This window comes from Haematobia irritans, chromosome 1 (assembly GCF_050003625.1).
Source record: "Haematobia irritans isolate KBUSLIRL chromosome 1, ASM5000362v1, whole genome shotgun sequence".
In the NCBI taxonomy this organism is placed as follows: Eukaryota; Metazoa; Arthropoda; class Insecta; order Diptera; family Muscidae; genus Haematobia; species Haematobia irritans.
In genome coordinates this window covers 191,926,953-191,951,185 of record NC_134397.1, presented here as the reverse complement: position 1 = coordinate 191,951,185, position 24,233 = coordinate 191,926,953, and the positions used below count along the sequence as shown (strand labels likewise).

At 35.5% G+C, this 24,233-nt stretch overlaps 1 protein-coding gene across 1 annotated transcript; it reads right to left on the bottom strand.

The window, feature by feature from the left end:
* Positions 1-364: 364 nt before the first annotated feature.
* Positions 365-5,951, bottom strand: LOC142234067 (uncharacterized). The gene is made up of 2 exons (XM_075305152.1): positions 4,418-5,951; positions 365-4,341 (listed from the first exon to the last, which is right to left on the bottom strand). Exons 1-2 carry the CDS (start codon positions 5,949-5,951, stop codon positions 365-367), a joined length of 5,511 nt encoding a protein of 1,836 aa, XP_075161267.1.
* Positions 5,952-24,233: the final 18,282 nt, after the last annotated feature.

Below are 24,233 nucleotides of genomic sequence, written 5' to 3'. Positions count from 1 at the left end.
TAACCTTTCGAATAAAGAATTATAATAAAACGCAAACGTTGTCCTCGATAAAATTCACGCTTTAACTTTTCATTCGATTACAAAGTCTGTGTTGTAGTTTACAAAGTTAGGTTTTATTATCTAAATGGAAAATATAAAATAAAGTAAATCGATGTGATTATGTAATAAAAAAGTACAAAGGTTAATCTTACTTAATTCTTTCTCTCTTGGCGGTTTCTCCTGGAATGACTTGATTAAGCCTTCGTGAGAAGAAGCGAATCGATTTTTATCGATAAGATACAATGAAAATGATTACTGAACGTATCGTATTTATACATAAAAACATATTTCATACGTTTTCACATTACATAGTTTTAAAACGACTTCAATCAAATTGAATGAATAAAATGAAATATACGGGACGACGCAACATGCCTGCCGATGTTTTTACCACTGCCGAACGAACTTGACCATCGGCCGCTGTACAAACTTCCGCCACTACACCACGTTTCCATTCACCACGCGCCACATTTCCATCACAAACAACAACAACATCTCCAATTTTTATTGGTGGTACCGGCTGAAACCATTTTGTCCGCCTAACTAAGTCTGGAAGATACTCCTGTACCCAACGTTTCCAAAATGTTTGCTTCATCTGCTGCAATATGTGCCACTGCTTCTTCAAACAAACGTTTTCATTTACAGCAGGTGTTTGGACAATATTAGAACAGCCCAGCAAAAAATGGTTTGGCGTGAGGGGTTCGCTGTCTTCAGTTTCAATAGGTAGATGGGTTAAAGGTCGAGAGTTTACTAAATTTTCTGCCTCGATAAGTGGACTACTTAACGTTTCTACTTGAGGCGATTTCTCTTTCAGCGTGAATGACAACACATTTTTGACAGCTCGCACCATCCTCTCCCATGCCCCACCAGCTGAGGGGTCGGCCGGGCTGTTAAAAACCCATTCAATTCCTCGCTTTGTAAGCTCGTCACCAACTTTACAGAAATCAAACGCGAAATCTTCTTTGCTGGCCCCAATGAAATTGGTACCTCGGTCGCTTCTAATACGCACGGGAATTCCCCGTCTATTTATAAAGTTTCGTATACAAAGAATGACAGCATTTGTTGATAAATCCTTTGCAAGTTCGAGGTGGATTGCTCTTGTACTTAAACAAGTGAAAAGGGCGACCCATCTCTTTTCACTACGTCTTCCCAACGAAACTGTATATGGGCCAATAAAATCGACGCCAGTATATGAAAACGCTCTTACAAACGGAATGACACGATCTTCCGGTAATTGACCCATTAAAGGAGGCTTTGGAACGGCGTTACGATTTTTGCAAATTTGACAATTTTTCTTGGCTCTTCTAACAAGTTGTCTCAGGCAAGGTATCCAAAACTTCGTTCTAATGGCTGCACAGATGGACTCTTGGTTCTGATGCAAAAAATCTTCGTGGTACTGTTTTACAATTAATTTAGTGATTAAATGGTCCTTTGGCAAAATTATTGGCTGTTTAGTGGATGGTCCAACACATGTAGCGTTTTCAATACGTCCTGAAATTCTTATTAAATTGTCCTCGCCCAAAAATGGAGATAATTTATAGATCTGACTCTTCTTTGAAACATTAAATCCACCAGCCAAAGCTTCATATTCTTTTTGGAAATATTCATCTTGTGCACGCTTGCACCAAAATGTTTCAGCTATTTTTATCTCCTTGGAGGTTAAATATGGCATAAAGCTTAAAGTAGCCTTAAAATCCGCAAACATTTTTCTTTTAAAGATATCAACTGCTCGGTTAAACCATGCTGTTACACGCAGAAGTTTATAATATTTTGTGTCTTCACTATAGTAAAAAAGAGGATCACTCACCGTTGTAGCTATTATAAATTTTGTTCTTATCTCTGGATCATTATCAACCTTCTTTACGTCGTCCTGGAGAGTCGGCCAATTTTCTGGTTTTGTTTTCAAAAAATCTGGTCCTTTCAGCCAGCGGGATGCCTTTCCGGAAAATGAGTGGGGCCTCGTTGCATCATCCGCCGGATTTTGTGACCCGGGAATCCACCTCCACTCTTCCACTATTGAATGTTCCAATATCTCCGCAATTCGATGGGAGACAAATTGTTTATAAATTCTACAGTCAGATTGAATCCACCTAATTACTGTTTTAGAATCGGACCAGAATATGATATTTTTCGGCTTTATGTCATGACTGGAAATTATAGCTTCCTTCAATCGCACTCCCAAAACAGCTGATTGGAGTTCAAGCCTGGGTATAGACAGAGGTTTAAGTGGAGCACATTTCACTTTGCCAGAAACAAACTGAATTTCTATTTTACTACTATATGTGATTCGCCAGTAGCAAACGGCGGCAAATGCCACTTCGCTGGCATCTACGAATACATGTAGATCACAAGATGTGGCCGGATCCATGAAGTTTGCGTCGTAACACCTTGGAATCTCCACATATTTTACATTTTGTAGCTCTGTGAACCACTCGTACCATTTGCGATAAGTTTCAATTGGGATTGGCGCATTCCAATCAATATTAAATTTCCACAACTCTTGAATCATGAGTTTTGATCGAATCACAATATTGGCTATGAAACCAAATGGATCAAAAATCGACATTGTCACGCTTAGCACTTCGCTTTTAGTTGGAATTCTTTTACCTTCTTGTACCGCTAAGGGAAGTCGAGACAATTTTAAATTGAAATAAAATGAGTCCGTTTTTGTTGACCAAAATAGTCCCAAGATCTTTTCGCATGTAGTTTCTGTACCACAAAAATTTTTAAATTCGGTGTTACAATTATCGTCTTCAGATAAAAGTGATCGCAAAATTTCGAATGAATTTGATACGAAACCTCGAAGCTCAAAATTTGCCTCTCTATGTATTCGTATTACATCTTTTGTTACAGATAACGCCTCGCCTATTGTGTCAAAACTTGCAACGAAATCATCGACATAATGACAGTCAACTATGGCCCTGTATGCTTTAGGGTATGAATCACAATAGTACTCCGCATTCAAATTTTTGATATACTGTGCACTGCACGGTGAACTGGCAGATCCAAAAATCATTGCACTCATTGCATATATATCGGGAACTTTTGTACTATCGCCACGTCGCCATAAGAACCTCTGTGCTGTTTGGTCTGGATGTCGAATATTAATCCTGTGAAACATTTCGCGTATATCTCCACATACACCAATTTTGCCTTGACGAAATTTGAAGAAAATAGAAAGCAGCGGTTTTGGTTGGTATTTACTAGGACCTTTCATAAGCCTTGAGTTGAAAGACTCTCCATTAATATTTGCCGCAGCGTCGAAAACTAGTCTCAATTTGCCATTTTTGTTCAAATTCGTTCGTTTTTCATCTTTATTCATTTTTGCCTCGATGCCTTGAAGACGATTGAGAGCCACAGAATAAGTATCCTTGAATTCATATTCATCTTTACGCCACAAAAGTCCTGTTTCATAGTGTTGCCCAATTTTCTTTGTTGTATTTTTAAGAATTTCTTCTGCACGTTTATCATCTTCTGATATAATGGGAACAACTGGTTTCATTCCAAAACCTTCCATTGAAAAATATTCTGCCACTTGCTGCTGAAGATCGTTGTAATCGCTGACATCAATTACACATACCGTATTATCAGCTGAGTCCTCATTTGAGCCAAACAAAACGTTGCCAAGAAGAGTTTGATGCACTGAAAAGTTTTCGTCAAGGTCCAATACTTTTTGTGGTCGCACTAATCTAATATGGGGTAGCCCAATTAACATCTTAGGACTGACGTCAAAATAATCATCAACTTTGGTATTTTCTAAAACAGGGAAACGATTATTAAAATTTGCAAAATTAAGAGATTGCGATGGCAATTTTAAATTGTTAGTCGTTCGAACATTTCTCATTTGAAAATATTGCCCATTTCGATTTCCAATTTCTAAATCGATTCTCATTGACATTTCGTTTGATTTCTTGCCACCAATCCAGCCTAGTGACAAATTAGTGCACGGTCCACTCAAACCAACTTGTTTAGCAACCCTGTCTTCCAATAAAGAAATTCTCGATCCGTCGTCAATAAAGGCTATTATAACTACAGAGCCTTTAGGACCCCTTAATTGTACTGGCAGATATTTAAATAATGTTTTCTTTTTTGCACAATCGTCCAATATAGTTGTTACCGGTGATGTGACATTTTCTATTCCATCAGCTGCAGCTTGTATTTCTTTACTCTGTATATTGTTGTTTCGATTACCATTTACATTATTACTATTTTTCCCAACTTCGTGTAATAAACGATTGTGGTATTTTTGGCAATCAGCTGCTGTACACTGTTGGCGGTTGCTACATTTTTGGGAGATGTGATCTGCTTTCAAACAACTAAAGCATAATCTCTCAATAATTCTCTTTCACTATCTTCCATCTATCAGCTGTAAGCATACTTTTAAACTTGTTACAATAATATATTATGTGATTTTGTCCACAAATGACACACACATTCTTTCGACCCTCATCCGCTGTAATGGCAAAAGACTGCTTTACCTTCCCATATTTGTTTGTCACACCATCGGATTTATTGAAATCTGTTTCAGTGGCTAGTGAAACGTAGGTGACGACGTCCTGAAGCCAAGCACTGAATTGACGTATAGTCGGATATTGTCCAAAATTATTTAAAGAAACTTTTGCCCATTCCTCACGTTTGGAAAGGGGTAATTTATTCACTAGTTCTTCTAGTAATGTTGGATTACACAAATGTGGCATTGCCCCTGCGTTTTCCAAAAAAACGGTAAGATTCGATACCATCGTACTATAATTTATTATTTCGGATATTTTCTTACCAGAAATTATAGGAAATGATCGTACCTTTGACAGTTGGGATCGAATCATTATCTGTGGACGGCCGAAATGGAATTCCAACGTTGACATCACCTGGTCAACACTCTCTGGGTAAATCAAAAACGCTTCCACTTTAGCTTTGGCTTCTCCTTTCAGGGCTCTTTGCAGCCGTGTTAAATTTTCTAGATTTGTATATTTATAAATACGGGTTGTTTCCTTAAATGAAACTGCAAACATGGGCCATTGTTCAGGTTGCCCACAAAACTCGGGCAAATCGTGAAGTTTTCGAATTGATCGTTCACCGGTTTGTTGTGATGATTGATTAAATATACCATCTGTGTTATTTTGTGGGGTCGCGAATGTCGACGATTGTGTTTGCATGTACGTTGGCGGCACCGTTGTGTTCGACTGTGATTGTGGTGCTTGATGTAATGCCGGTACAAAATTATTCGCCATATATTGAGACTGTGTTGATACGTTTGGCACTGCTGACCCTTGTGTTGATGTTGACGGCGCTACAATCGATTCTTTCTGTGATGGCAGTGGTGTCGCTGGAGCTGCATTCGTTGCACAAGATGACATTGGCGGTTCAAACAACATTGACGGCGGCAAATTACTTTGTTGTGTAAAAAGTGGCAAATAATTGGATTGTTGTTGCATTGGTATATATGGTGGTGGATAATATGTTTGTACAAACGGCTGTGGAAAGTAAGGAGTAAAATTTTGAGGCGAATTCATATGTTGACGAAACATATGCTGATGATCGTTACTTATCTTTTTCGACGTTGACGTCTGTGGTGTTGTGATACTATGACTAGGCATAGATGCAAAACTGTATTGCAATGTAGTGGGCGCAGTTACTGCATTTTGATTAAAGTTGGACTGTTGCGGCAGAGCAACACTTGTCGGTGTATTGGAAGAACCCATAAACATTTGCAGTGATGACTTCAATACTCGAATCTCTTCTCTTAAGCTTGCCATTGTCTCACTCGCATTAGTTTCATCCTGTCCCACTATGGTTTTTTCATGTTCACTCTCAGATGATGAGCCTGCTGCACTTCCATCCGCTGCTAGCGGCAAGTAAACTCTCTCATTACCTCCTTGTGACATCTCTTTAATTCGTTGGCTACGACGTACCATAAATTTCCGCTCCAGGAGAATTAAATAATAAAAGCAATGTTACGAATGTAACTTTGGTGGTTTTAAGTCAAGTTTCCACACTTAAGAAATGGCCAACTTAACCTTTCGAATAAAGAATTATAATAAAACGCAAACGTTGTCCTCGATAAAATTCACGCTTTAACTTTTCATTCGATTACAAAGTCTGAGTTGTAGTTTACAAAGTTAGGTTTTATTATCTAAATGGAAAATATAAAATAAAGTAAATCGATGTGATTATGTAATAAAAAAGTACAAAGGTTAATCTTACTTAATTCTTTCTCTCTTGGCGGTTTCTCCTGGAATGACTTGATTAAGCCTTCGTGAGAAGAAGCGAATCGATTTTTATCGATAAGATACAATGAAAATGATTACTGAACGTATCGTATTTATACATAAAAACATATTTCATACGTTTTCACATTACATAGTTTTAAAACGACTTCAATCAAATTGAATGAATAAAATGAAATATACGTTACAAATAAATGTACATTTAAACAAAAGTAAAAAACGAACGTTAATAAATTCAAAATTTTAAATTAACGGAAAAGTCGTATAAGTTCACAACACATATATTAACACCACGTACCAAATTTCAACTGAATCAGATGAATTTTGGTCTTCCAAGAGGCTCCGGAGGTCAAATCTGGTGATCGGTTTATATGGGGGCTATATATAATTATGGACCCATGTGGACCAATTTTTGCATGGTTGTTAAAGACCATATACTAACACCATGTACCAAATTTCAGCCGGATCGGATGAAATTTGCTTCTCTTAGAGGCCTCGCAAGCCAACTTTGGGGGTCCGTTTATATGGGGGCCATTAGCGTATCTAGACAATTTTCCTAGGGGGGCTATAGCCTCCCTAGCTAAAACTTTATAGACTGAACTTATAGGTTCAACTAATGTTTTATTTCATAAAATTGAATAAAAAATAGACATCAAAATAACTCGACAATCAATTTATAATAAAGCAACTAAAAGTACCCTACGGGAAATTGGTGCAAATTGCCACTGACGGACCTATCACAGAACTGGTACCTGTGCTCCAGTTAGTTGCAATTTTCACATTTAGTGAAATAAAATTATCAGAATAACCTTTTGTTCGACATATTTCAAAAGTTTTTTTCATGTCGGGTTCGATTAGGAGCCCAAATTGAAAGAGATTTCTAAGAGTTTGTCCGAGACTGGTTCCTGAGGACCTGTTTATGGGTTGCTCCTGCTAAATTGTCCCAGGACGTGTCCTTTGGGATGAGTCCAAGATGCGTCCTAAAATGTAAGTTTACTCCGTCAATGACAAACCCATGTTAAAGTGGACGGTCCCTTCCATACGTTTTGATCAGAACTGGGACTGGTCCATACACACCAGGGACTAGTCCTGTACCACTTCTGTGGTTGATTCATTTCCCGTACGGTTGTTCCACACTTTTCCCAGCAAAAAATTGGGAGTTGTTCTAAAGGCACAACTTTAAAAGTACTTCCAAAAATGTCTTCACAAAGAAGTTAACTATTTTAACTACACAGGAAGTTTTTTTACTTCATTTTTTTATATTTTAATGCGTATTTTCTGTTTTCTTTTTTCAAATAGTTTAAAAAAGAGTAAGAATAAATAAAATGGTACAAATTATTCAAATTTTGCCACAAAAATGCTAAATCCATTATAGAAAAATCGATAATATTTGAAAATATTCGAAGGAAAACGTTTCAAACAAGCGTTAGAATGCATTAAAAATCATAAAAAAGTATAAAAATTATTTATTTGGGAAAATATCACAAAATTTTTAATTCACATTCAAAACACCGAATTCGGATCACACCTTAAGAAGTGATGATAATTCATTGCAACGGCTGTTGAAACGGTGGACATTCGTTCTATGACAAGTTCATATCACATTCATCGCTTCTCCGCCAATTTTGTACCACTTCCAGACCCATAAAGAACATTTTCACTTCTTTTTTGGCGACGCTTTTTTGCAGCATTATTAAGATATTAATTTATCAAAGAATAGTTTTAATATCAATTACTATTTTTTATTCAACGACATCATAAGTTCACCACAGCTTTATTTCATAAATATCAGACTTCTACCACAATCCAAGTAATTCGATTGAGCATGAAAGTCTTTAGTGGAACTTTGTGCGTTGTACGAGTATATACTTGTTTAATTTTTATAAAAATGTAAAATCGTAAATAGGTTTTCAAATTCTGGGGGGCTACAATTTTTCTGGGGGGGGGGGGTCTAAGCCCCCTCCCCAGAGGCCTTCCTACGCTTATAATGGGGGCTATACGTAAAAGTGGACCGATATGGCCCATTTGCAATACCATCCGACCTACATCAATAACAACTACTTGTGCCAAGTTTCAAGTCGATAGCTTGTTTCGTTCGGAAGTTAGCGTGATTTCAACAGACGGACGGATGGACGGACGGACGGACATGCTCAGATCGACTTAGAATTTCACCACGACCCAGAATATATATACTTTATGGGGTCTTAGAGCAATATTTCGATGTGTTACAAACGGAATGACAAAGTTAATATACCCCCATCCTATGGTGGAGGGTATAAAAACTTTCGGAGAGTAGTTACTTCTACTCTGTGTATAGACTTTCAATTCCAATCAGCGTTGCCGTTTTGGCCCGATCGGACCAAAATTGGTCCAAAAGATTTCTAATTTTTAAATTTGGTCCGATGTTCGGACCAAACAGAATTTGGTCCATTTTCATAAATTTGGTTTTTATCACATATTAAATAGTAGATGGTGCACCGCAAAGAATATTGTCGGGAGGCCAAATATTTCACATGCTTAAAATACGAATACGAATTTTGCTTAGAATAGAAGACGTATTTCTCTGAAATAAAGTTTTTCCTTGTCTAAAGGTCTCTAAACTTTTCATATAAGGCTGTTTGTCCTTATAGCTAAGTGATTCGACATAAAAATGTGTATCCTAACATGAATGAAAATTTCGTTTTAATGAAGTCAAAATGGATTTAATATTTCTGAAAAAATCTTCAAAATTAATAAAATGTTTCAACACATTGTTTTAAAGTCATTATACCCTAAACCACATAGTGGTTAGGGTATAATAAGTTTGATCTGCCAAAAAATGTGCCTACCAGTAATATTGATTTTAGACCCCATAAAATATATACCGATCAACTCAGAATCACCTCCTGAGTCGATCTAGCGCTTGGTGTCCGCCCGTCTGTTCATGTATTTGTTTTTTACAGGATTCCGGTCGTAATTATTAACCGATTTTGATGAAATTTGGTACAGGGAGTTTTTTGGGCACAAGGACGAACGCTATTGAATTTGGAAGAAATCGGATCAAATTTAGATATAGCTCACATATATATGTATCGCCCGATTTCGACAAATGGGGTCACGCTGTGCCCCCATAAAATAAAAGTAAATTGACCATATAATACAATGTTTGTACCAGGGATCCGGAGCGGTCCATTTTTTTCGCTCCGCTCCGCTCCCGCTCCGGAGAAAAAAAACCGCTCCGCTCCTCGCTCCGCTCCGAGAAAAAAAAAATCGCTCCGCTCCGCTCCGCTCCTCTTCGAGAAAATTATAGTACAAACATTGTATTATTTGTTCAATTGAGTTTTATTTTATTTAGAAAAATCGGGCGGTACATATATGGGAGCTATAGCTAAATCTGAACCGATTTCGATGATTTTTTGCACGTATAGTTAGTGCCATAGAAGATTACATTTCGCCAACTTTGAGTAAGATCGGTTGATAAATAAGGGTTTTAAGACCTAATTTGACAAAATCGGGCGATACATATATATGGGACCTATATCTAAATCTGAACCGATTTCGATGAAATTTTCAGACTTAAAGGGTGATACAGAAGATTATTTTGTGCTAAATTTGACGACGATCGGTTACTAAAAAAGTGCAACGTGACCCCATTTGTCGAAATCGGGCAATACATATATATGGGAGCTATATCTAAATTTGATCCGATTTCTTCCAAATTCAATAACGTTCGTTCTTGTGCCCAAAAAAAACTCCCTGTACCAAATTTCATCAAAATCGGTTAATAATTGCGACCGAAATCCTGTGAACAACAAATACATGGACAGACGGACGGACGCCAAGCGCTAGATCGACTCAGGAGGTGATTCTGAGTCGATCGGTATATATTTTATGGGGTCTAAAATCAATATTTCTTGTAGGCACATTTTTTGGCAGATCAAACTTGTTATACCCTAACCACTATGTGGTTTAGGGTATAATGACTTTAAAACAATGTGTTGAAATATTTTATTAATTTTGAAGATTTTTTCAGAAATATTAAATCCATTTTGACTTCATTAAAGGAAGTATTCTAGGAAGCATATGTTAATTTTTCATTTTTTTAGATTTTTTTCGTCAGTTGTTATCAAAATCCTTTAAAAACGAGTTAACGAGTTATTTTTTTTCCATATTAGGACTCGACTTCCAGTAGAAATTATGCTATGTTTCAAGTAAAAAGCGTCTTTAAAATAAAGTGTTGAAAAACATGTCTTATTTTTTAACGATTTTTTGCTTTGTAGGCAAGATGCAAAAAGGAAACAAATTTAAAGACAATTTTATTAATTTTAAAGAATTTTTCTTATTATTAAAGTCACGTTGACCTTACCTCAAAAATTTTATCTTTCATGTTATGATACACATTTTTAAGTAAAATCACTTAATTATAAGGACATTACAACTTCATTCAAAAGTTTATTGCCTTTTGGACAAGAAAACAAGTATATACAGCACTAAGTTCGGCCGGGCCGAACCTTAAATACCCACCACCATGAACCAAATATTAGGGTTTCCTTTGAAATTTTAGGAGGGCTTGAGGACTTGAGGACACTTCCCGAAGATAAATTTAAAGATTTCACCTATGAGGACTATATCAGATTCTGGATTTATAAGAACCATTTTTGTTTGAGTTTTAGAGGAATCATTAACATCTCTTGTAAGTGTGCAAGAAAATTATAAAATAACGTCTTGATTTGAAATCTTAAATATGTAGAAGTAAAATCTGGAAATTTTACATTGAGTTTCAAGCAATTCAAGTGAAGTCGGTCTATATGGAGGCATTACCAAATGGACCGAGCCTAAAATACCAGAATATTTACAATTTCAGGCAAATCAGATAAAAATTACGGTTTCTAGAAACCCAAGGAGTTAAATCGGGAGATCGTTCTTATGGGGGCTATACTAAAACATGGACCGCTACTCACCGTTTTCGGCACACCTCTTTATGACCCGAAAATACATCTAGATTTCCAATTTCAGGTAAATTGAATAAAAACTGCGGTTTCTATAAGCCCAAGAAGTAAAATCGGGAGATCGGTCTATATGGGGGCTATACCAAAATATGGACCGATACTTACAATTTTTGGCACATGTATTTGTGGTCCTACAATACCTCTAGATTTCCAATTTCAGGTAAATTGAATAAAAACTGCGGTTTCTATAAGCCCAAGAAGTAAAATCGGGAGATCGGTCTATATGGGGGCTATACCAAAACATGGACCGATACTCACCATTTTTGGCACACCTCTTTACGGTCATAAAATACCTCCAGATTTCAAATTTCAGGCAAATTGGATAAAAAATACGATTTCTATAAGCCCAAGACCCCAAATCGGGAGAATTTCTCCCTGATCAAGAATATATATACTTTATATAGTCGGAAATCGATATTTCGATGTGTTACAAACGGAATGACAAACTTATTATACCCCCGTCACCATTCTATGGTGATGGGTATAAAAAATTTTTTTTTAGAGAAATGCGTCTTCCATGTTAAGCAAAATTTGCATTCTTATTCTAAGGACATGGAATCTTTGACTTCACGACAATATTTTTTTCAGTGTAGAAAACTAAAAAATTAAATATAAATAAGATCGTTTAATTGCATTTATTTGACGTTCATTACAAACATCTTTGTAGTAATACGGGATGAAATTGACATTTGCCGTTTTTGAAAACAATTACTAAAAAACACGTTGTGTTTTCCCCAATGTACGTACGTACAAAAATACATATCGTACATTTTAAACGTTTACTCACACTACGCTAAGTACTAGCTAAATTTGAAATTACCTACACAGTGTAATTTCAAAGTTACACATTTCATTCAAGTAATATTTTATTCGGAGCGGAGCGGTTTTTCATTTGGAAACCGCTCCGCTCCCGCTCCGCTCCGGATTTTAGAAATGCCGCTCCCGCTCCGCTCCCGCTCCGGCAAAAAAAGGGCTTGCTCCGCTCCGCTCCACGCTCCGCTCCGGATCCCTGCAATGGACTGAATAGTCTAAGTGAGCCTGAATCTTAATCGGGCTGCCAATTTAACCTAACCTAACCTAACCTATCCAATTTTGCTGAAATTGGAAATATGCGAAAATTGAACTAAATTATATTCCACATTTTGAGATAAAGCGTTGTTAAAACAGGGGCTGTGGAGTCGGAGTCTGAAGATTTTGGTGAAGTCATAGTCGTAAAAATTTTGCTCGACTCCACCTCCGGCTAAACTAAATTTATTAAAACACTTCACATATTTGTAACTAAACAATTTTTTAAGCAAATTAGTTTCCATCACGTTATTCATTCGATCAATGTATGATGTGACTGTAAATGAAAAGTAGCTTCCAATTACGGAGATCATTTTATGTTTCCCAGAATGTTAGACTAGCAGATGGTCTGAATCGATCCATTTTAATGTTAACCACAATAACAATTTATTTGAAATGTTTCGAACAATCGATTTTATTTTTATACCCACCACCATGGAATGGTGACGGGGGTATAATATGTTTGTCAATCCGCTTGTAACACATCGAAATATCGATTTCCGACTATATAAAGTATATATATATATATTCTAGATCAGGGAGAAATTCTAAGACGATATAAGCATGTCTGTCTGTTGTAATCACGCTACAGCCTTCAATAATGGCGTTATCGTCCTGAAATTTGGCACAGATTCGTCTTTTGCTTGCAGGCAGGTCAAGTTCGAAGATGGGCTATATCGGTCCAAGTTGTTATATAGTCCCCATATAAACCGACCTCCCGATTTGGGGTCTTGGGCTTATAAAAACTGTAGATTTTATCCAATTTGGATTTACGACCATAAAGAGGTGTGCCGAAAATGGGGTGTATCGGTCCATGTTTTGATATAGCCCCCATATAGACCGATTTCCCGATTTTATTTATTGGTCTTCTAGAATCCGCAATTTTTACCCAATTTGCCTCAAATCGGAAATCTAGAGGTATTCTAGGACCTTAAGGAGGTGTGCCGAAAATGGTGAGTATCGGTCCATGTTTTGATATAGCCCCCATATAGACCGATCTCCCGATTTTATGTCTTGGTCTTCTAGAATCCATAGTTTTTATCCAATTTGCCGGAAATTTGAAATCTAGAGGTATTCTAGGACCATAAAATGTGTGGCGAAAATGGTGAGTATCGGTCCATGTTTTGATATAGCAGCCATATATAAAGATCTCCCGATTTTACTTCTTGAGCTTCTAGAATCCGTAGTTCTAATCCAATTTACCTGAAATTTGAAATCTATAAGTACTCTAGGACCTTAAAGACGTGTACCGAAAATGGTGAGTACCGGTCCATGTTTTGATATAGCCACCATATAGACCGATCTCCCGATTTGTTTTCTTGGTCTTCTAGAATCCGTAATTTTTACCCAATTTGCCTCAAATTGGAAATCTAGAGGCCCCCATATAGACCTATCTCCCGATTTTATTTTTTGGTCTTCTAGAATCCATAGTTTTTATCCAATTTGCCGGAAATTTGAAATATAGAGGTATTCTAGGACCATAAAGATGTGTGGCGAAAATGGTGAGTACCGATCCATGTTTTGATATAGCCACCATATAGACCGATCTCCCGATTTTTTTCTTGGTCTTCTAGAATCCGTAATTTTTACCCAATTTACCTCAAATCGGAAATCTAGAGGTATTCTAGGACCTTAAGGAGGTGTGCCGAAAATGGTGAGCATCGGTCCATGTTTTGATATAGCCCCCATATAGACCGATCTCCCGATTTTATTTCTTGGCCTCTAGAATCCGTAGTTTTTATCCAATTTGCCTGAAATTTGAAATCTAGAGGTATTCTAGGACCATAAAGGCGTGTGTCGAAAATGATGAGTACCGGTCCATGTTTTGATATAGCCCCCATATAAACCGTTCTCCAGATTTTACTTCTTGGGCTTCTAGAAACCGCAGTTTTTATCCAATTTGCCTAAAATTCGAAATGTAGAGGTATTCTAGGAAAATAAAGAGATGGGCCGAAAATTGTGACTATCGGACCATGTTTCGATATAGCCCCCATATAGACCGATCTCCAGATCCACAAATTGAAAATATACTGACATTTTAGACCCATAACAAAGTGTATATGATTTCGTTTTATCGGTCCATTTGGTAAGACCTCCATATAGACCGATTTTACTTATTGAGGGTATAGAAGACGAACTGATCATGAAAATTGATTGAAACTGAATGCAAAATTTCCAGATTTTACTTCTTGTATTCATTTAAATAATTGGGATGAAAATCTACAGATTTTAGATTTCAAATCAAGGCGTTATTTCATCATTTTCTTGCACACTTACAAGATATGTTTGTGATTCCTTAAAACTCAAACAAAAAATGGTTCTTATAAATTCAGAATCTGATCTAGTCTTTAGGTAAAATCTTTACATTTATCTGTGGGAAGCGTACTGGTTGAGCTAAGCTGCTTGGGACAATATCTGTCATCAAACCCACTGAAATTTTCAAAGGATATGGTGGTGGATATTTTAGATTCGGTCCGGCCGAACTTACTACTGTATATTCTTGTTTATAACTCGCTTTTTCATATTTTTAATGGGAAATTAAAAATTTTTTTGTTTCAAATAGGTTACAAACAGATTAAGAATTAATAAAATGGTACAAACTATTATAATTTTGCCGAAAAAATGCTATATCCTTTCTTAAGAAGTAATGCAAATTCAGTGCAACGGCTGTTAAAATGGTGAACATCCGTCCTATAACAAGCCCATGTTAAATTCATCGCTTCTGCGTCAATTTGGCACCATTCCGGATCCAAAAAGAAAATTTTCTCTACTTTTTTGGCGACGCTTTTTTTGCTGGGATGACATTTACAAGTATCCTGCTACAACAAGAATTATTCAAAGGACACTAATATATTTCGTGGTTGTTGGTATTTTAAATTCGGCCCGGCCAATCTTAAGGCCATATATACTTGATTAGTTTTTCCAAAAGAAGTAAATTTTGATATTTTTATTTAAATTTTATTCAAAATTTTAATTAAAATAAAGTGTTAGAAAGAAGTGTTTGTTTTTATAAAAATAAATTATGGACTATAATATTTGACATTTTGTGAATAGAATGATACTAAAAATGAATAATAAAAAATGCTAAATGAAAATTTTGTGGTTAAATACAAAATTCTAAAGTCGCCACACTTATCGAAGGCGCTTCCAAGTGAGGTATTGTATGGCGCCATTACCAGGCCCAATTGTAGAAAAAACACCCGAGTTTTCGATTGTTCCTTTATTTCTATGCATATGTGTTCGTCTATGTATTCAAACTTCTCTCACATATATACGAGTACAAATGTGTAAGTAAATACCGTTATGCATACAAGGCACCAACATTTCATATGAAGCCTCGAATTATAGCGTTGAGCACACATCACCATAAGGCTTTTGGCATGTCCATGAAATTTTATAACCCTCAGAAGGCTCATAATAAAGCATATTTAGCATACGCATTCATACATACAGACACACACACACACACCCATACAAATATACATTTATTCACTTAACGTGGACTTGACACTACAGGAAATAAATATAAGAGAACAACTACAGAATCTTTAGAAGGTTTATATTCATTTGGTTGAAATCGGTTCAAATTTAGGTATAGCTCCCATATATATATCTTTCGCTCGATCTCTACTGATATGGTCCCAGAAGCCAGAATTTCAACCTGAATTGCATTAAGTTTTGCACAAGGAATTTCGTAAAGTGTGCCGAATTTGGTTGAAATCGACTCAGATTTAGATATAACATAGCTCACATATATATATTTCGCCCGTTATGCCCTGATTTGCTGTAAATTTTTTAGTAGAATGAACGTTCTGGATATCCATGCCAATTTTGGTTGAAATCGGTTCAGATTTAGATATAGCTCCCACATATATCCTTCGCCCGATTTACACTCATGTAACCACAGAGGTCAAAGTTTTACTCTGATTTACGGGAAGCTTTGTATAGGGAGTAGAATTAACGTTCTCGATATACACACACAAAAAAATCAATGAATTTTCTTGTCAATACAATTAAATTTGTGCTTAAATTTGAGATAACAACGTAATTTGTAATTACAATTACGATTTCAGTAATATTTTTTCGCATTAGCAACCAATTTTGTTACATCAACAACAATTTTTGTTGAACTTAAAAATGTTCTTTAAACAACAATTTATTGTAAGTTCAAAAATGATAATATTATTTTATGTGTACATGCAAATTTTGGTTGAAATCGGTTAAGATTTAGATATAGCTCTCATATATATCTTTCTGATTTCGGCAAAAATGGCCAAAATACTAAATTTTCCTTATAAAATCGCCGATCACTTATAAGAATGATGTGTGACAACAGAGATCAAATGTGTAATCCGATTTACCTGAAATTTTGCACAGGGAGTAGAATTAATATTGTATCTATGCATGCCCAATTTGGGCATGCATATTATGTGAAATTGCAGAGAATTCACAGTTATTATTCTAACTATGCATATCAAATTCGGTCAAAATCGGTTCAAATTTAGATATCGCTCCCATAAATGTACGACAGAGTTAGGGAAATATAGGTTTAATATTTTAGACCCATTTTCAATGGGATATTCCCCCAATTGACTCGATAGTTTCCACAGAGAATATATCTAATATGCTATTTAAGTGTGTCAAGTTTGATCTAATTTTGCTCAGATTAAGATCAAGCATCCATATACTTGTTCTTCCGGTGTATGGAAACATGACCCACATTTTAAACAAAATTCGGTGATGATTTTCCCATAGCGTAGTCATATTCTACACACTGTAATGTCAGACTTTTCACAGAACGGTTGAGTTTTAAATAAGTATATACGGCCGTAAGTTCGGCCAGGCCGAATCTTATGTACCTTATGTCTTCTACTAAAGACTGTCATCCACAATCGAATTTCTTGGGTTGCGGTAACACTTGCCGATGACAATGTATCTTAAAACTTCTTAATTTCAACCGGATCGGATGTATTTTGCTCCTTCAAGAGGCTCCGGATGTCAAATCTGGGGATCGGTTTATATGGGGGCTATATATAATTATAAACCGATATAGACCAATTTTTGCATGGTTATTAGAAACCATATACTAACTCCACATACCAAATTTCAACCGGATCGGATGAATTTTGCTCCTTCAAAATTTTTTCTTCAAAAATTTTAAGTTAGTCCATGCGGGGTATATATTAAACAAAAACCACAGATTAAATACGTATATAATTCAGTTTGACAAAATTTTCTATAGAAATAATTTTTTTATAAAACTTTCTATAGAAATAAATTTTTTATAAAATTTTCTATAGAAATAAAATTTTGACAATATTTTCTATAGAAATAAAATTTTGACAAAATTTTCTATAGAAATAAAATTTTGACAAATTTTTCTATAGAAATAAAATTTTCTATAGAAATAAAATTTTGACAATATTTTCTATAGAAATAAAATTTTGACAACATTTTCTATACACGCACAGAAAAACCATGTTTGGACATGGTTGCCGCATCCATTTAATGCTTAGCTAGAGCATGTAATTGCCGCGAAAACCATGTATTTTGTCTTTGTAAAAATAGTTTTCGAGCGGAGAAAAATTTATGGTGGCAATAAGCATTTGAATGGTTCTCAAATACCGCAAACATGTTCTATCATTTAAATGATAGAACTTGAGACCATTAAATGGTCGGGAAAATCATGTATCTGAACATTCAATTTTTTTTACTTTTTTACAGGCAAAAAAGTATTTTTATAGGTTAAGTATAGACATGTCTAGAACCATTACATGGCCTTAAGACCATTTACATTTTTTTCGTGACCATTTAATTTTTTAACTTGTTTGCAGCGAACAGAATTTTATAAAAACATTGAGCAGGTACACACGATTTTCATTTTGCGCGTCAGTCGTGTGTTGATTGTTTCTAGGAATGGACGGAGAATACGGAATTATTGTGTTTTGTGTTAATTTATTTATTCAGAAGTGGCACGTGGTTTTATGTGAACACAAAAAAGGAAAGTGTAATTGAAAAATATACCTGTTTTTTGTTCTGAATTTTGCTATATGGATCATTTATTTTTATTTGCAGTTACATGATGTCTGCGTTTGTACATTTGATGCGCACGATGTAAATATGGAATAATTACTTATTGTTGAAATTGAAATAAAATAGAGTGTGTAAAAATATATGATGTTTGCTTGAACGGCATTATAAATACAAATAAACAATGAATTAGTTTATAAATAAATAAAAACAAACAAATAAAGTTAATTTTGTGTTTTCTTTTCTCAAGTGGCGTCCTTTTTTCGACGATGAAAAAAGTTTTTTCATAAAGATCAAAACATTTTAGGTTGTGACCATGTTCTTTTAACTAGGAGAAAAACATTTTTAATGAATACCATAACATTTTAAATCGTGACCATTGTCTTTTCGTTCAAACAAAATTCTTTTTATCAATATAATAACATTTTAGATGAGGACAATTACATTTTTCTTAGAACCATGTTCACTGAGCCAACATGGTTGCAGGTTAAAATGTTACATGGTCGCCGCAAAAATAGCTCCTATCATATTATTTTGCTCTTCGAATATGATTGTGACAATCATGTTTCTTCTCTGCGTGTAGAAATAAAATTTTGACAAAATTTTCTATAGATATAAAATTTTGACAAAATATTCTATATTCTATATATGGGGGCTATATATAATTATGGACCGATATGGACCAATTTTTGTATGGTTGTTAGAGACCATATACTAACTCCACATACCAAATATCAACTGAATCAGATGAATTTTGGTCTTCCAAGAGGCTCCGGAGGTCAAATCTGGCAGTCGGTTTATATGGAGGCATATGGCACCGATGTGGACCAAATTTTGCATGGTTGTTAAAGACCATATACTAACACAATGTACCAAATTTCAGCCGGATCGGATGAAATTTGCTTCTCTTAGAGGCTCCGAAAGCCAAATCGGGGGATCGGTTTATATGGGGGTTATATATAATTATGCACCGATGTGGACCAATTTTTGCATGGTTGTTAAAGACCATATACTAACACAATGTACCAAATTTCAGCCGGATCACAATGCACCAAATTTAAACCGATCCCCAGATTTGGCTTGCGGAGCCTCTAAGAGAAGCAAATTTCATCCTATCCGGCTGAAATTTGGTACATGGTGTTAATATATCGTCTCTAATGACCATGCAAAAATTGGTCCACATCGGTGCCATATGCCTCCATATAAACCGACTGCCAGATTTGACCTCCGGAGCCTCTTGGAAGACCAAAATTCATCTGATTCAGTTGATATTTGGTACGTGATGTTAGTATATGGTATCCAACAACCATGCATGAATTGGTTCATATCAGCCCAAAATTATATATAGCCCCCATATAAACCGATCCCCAGATTTGACCTCCGATGTTTTGTGGAGAAGAAAAATTCATCCGATCTGGTTGAAATTTGGTACGTGGTGGTAGTATACGATATTTAACAACCATGCCAAAAATGGTCCATATCAGTCCATAATCATATATAGCCCCCATATAAACCGATCCCGAGATTTGGCTTTGGAGCCTCTTGGAGGAGTAAATGTCCTCCGAGTCAGTTGAAATTTGGTACATTGTGCTAGTATATGGCCGTTAACAACCATGCCTAACTACACGCACAGAAGGAATATGATCACCTCAAACATGTTTCAAGAGCAAAATGTTATTTTTGTATGGTGACCATGTAACATGTTTATCACTAAAATGTTATTTTCTCGTCAAATATAACCTGCTTGCCGAAAACAGATACGTGATTTCCGAGAAAATAGCATGGTTGCGAAAACCATGTTACTAGTCACCACCCAAAAATAACATTTTGCTCTTAAAACATGCTTGAGGTGATCATATTCCTTCTCTGGGTGTAGGTCCATATCGGTCTATAGTTATATATAGCCCTCAGATAAATCGATCCCCAATCACACAAAAGTTGGTCCATATCAAGTTCATAATTGTATATAGCCCCCATATAAGCTACCCCCATATTTCAATTCTGGCTCCCTACGTACCGTGCAAAAGTCCATATCGATTCGTAATTATTTGTAGACTTACATACCTTTTTGTCTAATATATACCACGTGTGGACTAACTCACAATTTAAGATACCCCAACCCAAGTAATTCGATTGTGTATAACAGTCTTTCGTAGAAGTTTCTACGCAATCCATGGTGGAGGGTACATAAGATTCGGCCTGGCCGAACTTACGACCGTTTATACTTGTTTTTTACTAACATTGTCTTTCATTAGCTGATTTAATTTTTATTTGTAGACAATTTATAGAAGTGTATAAAAATTTGTCCAAAACGCTTCAGATTTAAATACATGTTTATTCCAATTTAAAGCTTTATGCAGTTCCCAATAAATTTGAGTGATTCGAGATGGTACCGAAAATTTAGGTCGACACTGTGGTGAAGGGTATAATATAGTCGGCACCGCCCGACTTTAGACTTTACCTACTTGTTTTAAATGAAATCTGAAATACAGAAACAGTATCACTACTAACGAACTAATGCGAAATCAAAGCAGATGTTGCTTAAAAACATGACTTCCACCCTATGACAAGCCCATGTAAAATTTATTGCCTCTGAGCTAATTTTTCTCCACTTCCGAATTCACACGCTGAGAAGGAATATGATTATCTTAAGCTTGTTTCAAGAGCAAAATGTTATTTTTGAATGGTGAACATTGAACATTTTTGTCGCGAAGATGTTGTTTCCTCGGCACACATATCCATGTTTGCCCAAATCAGATTCATAGTTTTCAGGAAAATAACATGGTTGCGACAAGCATATTCCAAAACTAACATCTTAGTTTTGAAACATGTTTGGGGTGGTCATGTTCCTTCTCTCGGTGCAAAATAAACTTTTCAATGTCTTCTTGGCTACGAAACGTTTCATATTATCAATGAAAATTTTCATTATCCCAATGAATGTGGACCGATAATTATGGATCGATATGGATCAATGTTTGCATGGTTATTAGAAACCATATATGGCCGGACCAATGTCGACCAATGGAATTATAACGAAAATATGAAAAAATTTGATTGTGATTTGTATGTATTTATTCAATTTTCCGTTACTGTTGCGACAACGCCATTTCCACTCAAACAGGGATGATATTCAAAATGCAAGGCGAAGCATATGAAAATAAATATTTTAAGTCGTATGAATAAATTTATTATTTATTTTAACGGATTTGGATTTTTGGTACATTGCCACTGGTATTTCACTGATTGCAGCTAACGAGAAACAAAAGTAGATCTCTTCACATGGAAATCCATTAAATTTCTATTCAAATTATGTATTTTCACTTAATCATCGTCAGCATCACCATCATCATCTTAGTTAGTAGCGTTTTTCCTTTACATTTTCCTTTTGTAAATTCGCCAAAGGCCGGTGCCATAGACTTAACCTAAACAAGGCAATGTGCTGGAGTAGTAGAGGCTGTGAGTTGGTAGCATAACAAACATCAGCATTGAGTCCTAATCGTTTTCAACACTTAACATCATAAGTCACAGCAATTGTTATAAATGACTGACAGTAGTCATCATCAGCGGCGGCGGCAGAAGAAACAGTCAGAGCAGCGTTATTTCTACAATCTAGCTGTAAAACACACCCCGGTCATAAGTTGGTTATTCATTTGGTTTCTTGTGTTATGTCATCTTTGGCAAAAGATCTTTATTAGGGATGTCAGTTAGACTGAATTCACTAAAACGGATTTTTAACGAAATATTGACAATTTTATTTAAAAAATATTTAAAATTTTATTATATTACATGTTAGCCTGATACCGAAACAGGCAATTGACGTCCAAATGCATTATATCTAATTATACAATTATTTTTCGAGCTTTATGGACAGATATAGATTAAGGAACATGGTTAATAGAGCCATTGAAAAGAAAACGCCAGATACAAATCTATACACGCCTGGACTGTACATGTTTCGGTTCGGGCGAATGAACCTTTCCACAGCCTTTAGTATAGATCTGGCTGGGAGAGATAACTCAATTTTGGGCCCTTTATGCTAACTCCTTATGGAGAAAACATTTGGGAAATTTCCTCTTACAAATTGAATCATCTTTTCTCCCACTGTACATCATCTTTTCATATAACTTTCAAGTCCCTTAATCTTATTTTTATTTCGTTTTGTTACATAGTAATGCAACAACACGAAATTTATTTTTAGAAAGCTAATTTGTTAGAATTCACCTAAGTGGTGAACAGTCGAACAATGCTTATTGTTTCTACAGTCAACTACAACATATGACAATTAACAGAAACTGGTTTCCAGGATACAACAACAATTCTAACGCGTACATTAGTCGTGTTTTTTCCTAGTTTTACGACGGGCTCATCGTTGCTTATTATATTACATGTTAGCCTGATACCGAAACAGGCAATTGACGTCCAAATGCATTATATCTAATTATACAATTATTTTTCGAGCTTTATGGACAGATATAGATTAAGGTACATGGTTAATAGAGCCATTGAAAAGAAAACGCCAGATACAAATCTATACACGCCTGGACTGTACATGTTTCGGTTCGGGCGAATGAACCTTTCCACAGCCTTTAGTATAGATCTGGCTGGGAGAGATAACTCAATTTTGGGCCCTTTATGCTAACTCCTTATGGAGAAAACATTTGGGAAATTTCCTCTTACAAATTGAATCATCTTTTCTCCCACTGTACATCATCTTTTCATATAACTATCAAGTCCCTTAATCTTATTTTTATTTCGTTTTGTTACATAGTAATGCAACAACACGAAATTTATTTTTAGAAAGCTAATTTGTTAGAATTCACCTAAGTGGTGAACAGTCGAACAATGCTTATTGTTTCTACAGTCAACTACAACATATGACAATTAACAGAAACTGGTTTCCAGGATACAACAACAATTCTAACGCGTACATTAGTCGTGTTTTTTCCTAGTTTTACGACGGGCTCATCGTTGCTTATTATATTACATGTTAGCCTGATACCGAAACAGGCAATTGACGTCCAAATGCATTATATCTAATTATACAATTATTTTTCGAGCTTTATGGACAGATATAGATTAAGGAACATGGTTAATAGAGCCATTGAAAAGAAAACGCCAGATACAAATCTATACACGCCTGGACTGTACATGTTTCGGTTCGGGCGAATGAACCTTTCCACAGCCTTTAGTATAGATCTGGCTGGGAGAAATAACTCAATTTTGGGCCCTTTATGCTAACTCCTTATGGAGAAAACATTTGGGAAATTTCCTCTTACAAATTGAATCATCTTTTCTCCCACTGTACATCATCTTTTCATATAACTTTCAAGTCCCTTAATCTTAATCTTATTTTTATTTCGTTTTGTTACATAGTAATGCAACAACACGAAATTTAGTTTTAGAAAGCTAATTTGTTAGAATTCACCTAAGTGGTGAACAGTCGAACAATGCTTATTGTTTCTACAGTCAACTACAACATATGACAATTAACAGAAACTGGTTTCCAGGATACAACAACAATTCTAACGCGTACATTAGTCGTGTTTTTTCCTAGTCCATAAAGCTCGAAAAATAATTGTATAATTAGATATAATGCATTTGGACGTCAATTGCCTGTTTCGGTATCAGGCTAACATGTAATATAATAAGCAACGATGAGCCCGTCGTAAAACTAGGAAAAAACACGACTAATGTACGCGTTAGAATTGTTGTTGTATCCTGGAAACCAGTTTCTGTTAATTGTCATATGTTGTAGTTGACTGTAGAAACAATAAGCATTGTTCGACTGTTCACCACTTAGGTGAATTCTAACAAATTAGCTTTCTAAAAATAAATTTCGTGTTGTTGCATTACTATGTAACAAAACGAAATAAAAATAAGATTAAGG

What these genes read in the sequence shown, in the direction of transcription:
- LOC142234067 (XM_075305152.1), bottom strand. Translation starts at nt 5,951, where the DNA reads ATGGTACGTCGTAGCCAACGAATTAAAGAGATGTCACAAGGAGGTAAT. An exon ending in TTATTGTAACAAGTTTAAAA is followed by an intron (nt 4,342 to 4,417) that starts GTATGCTTACAG and finishes GTTTGAAAGCAG; the next exon opens with ATCACATCTCCCAAAAATGT.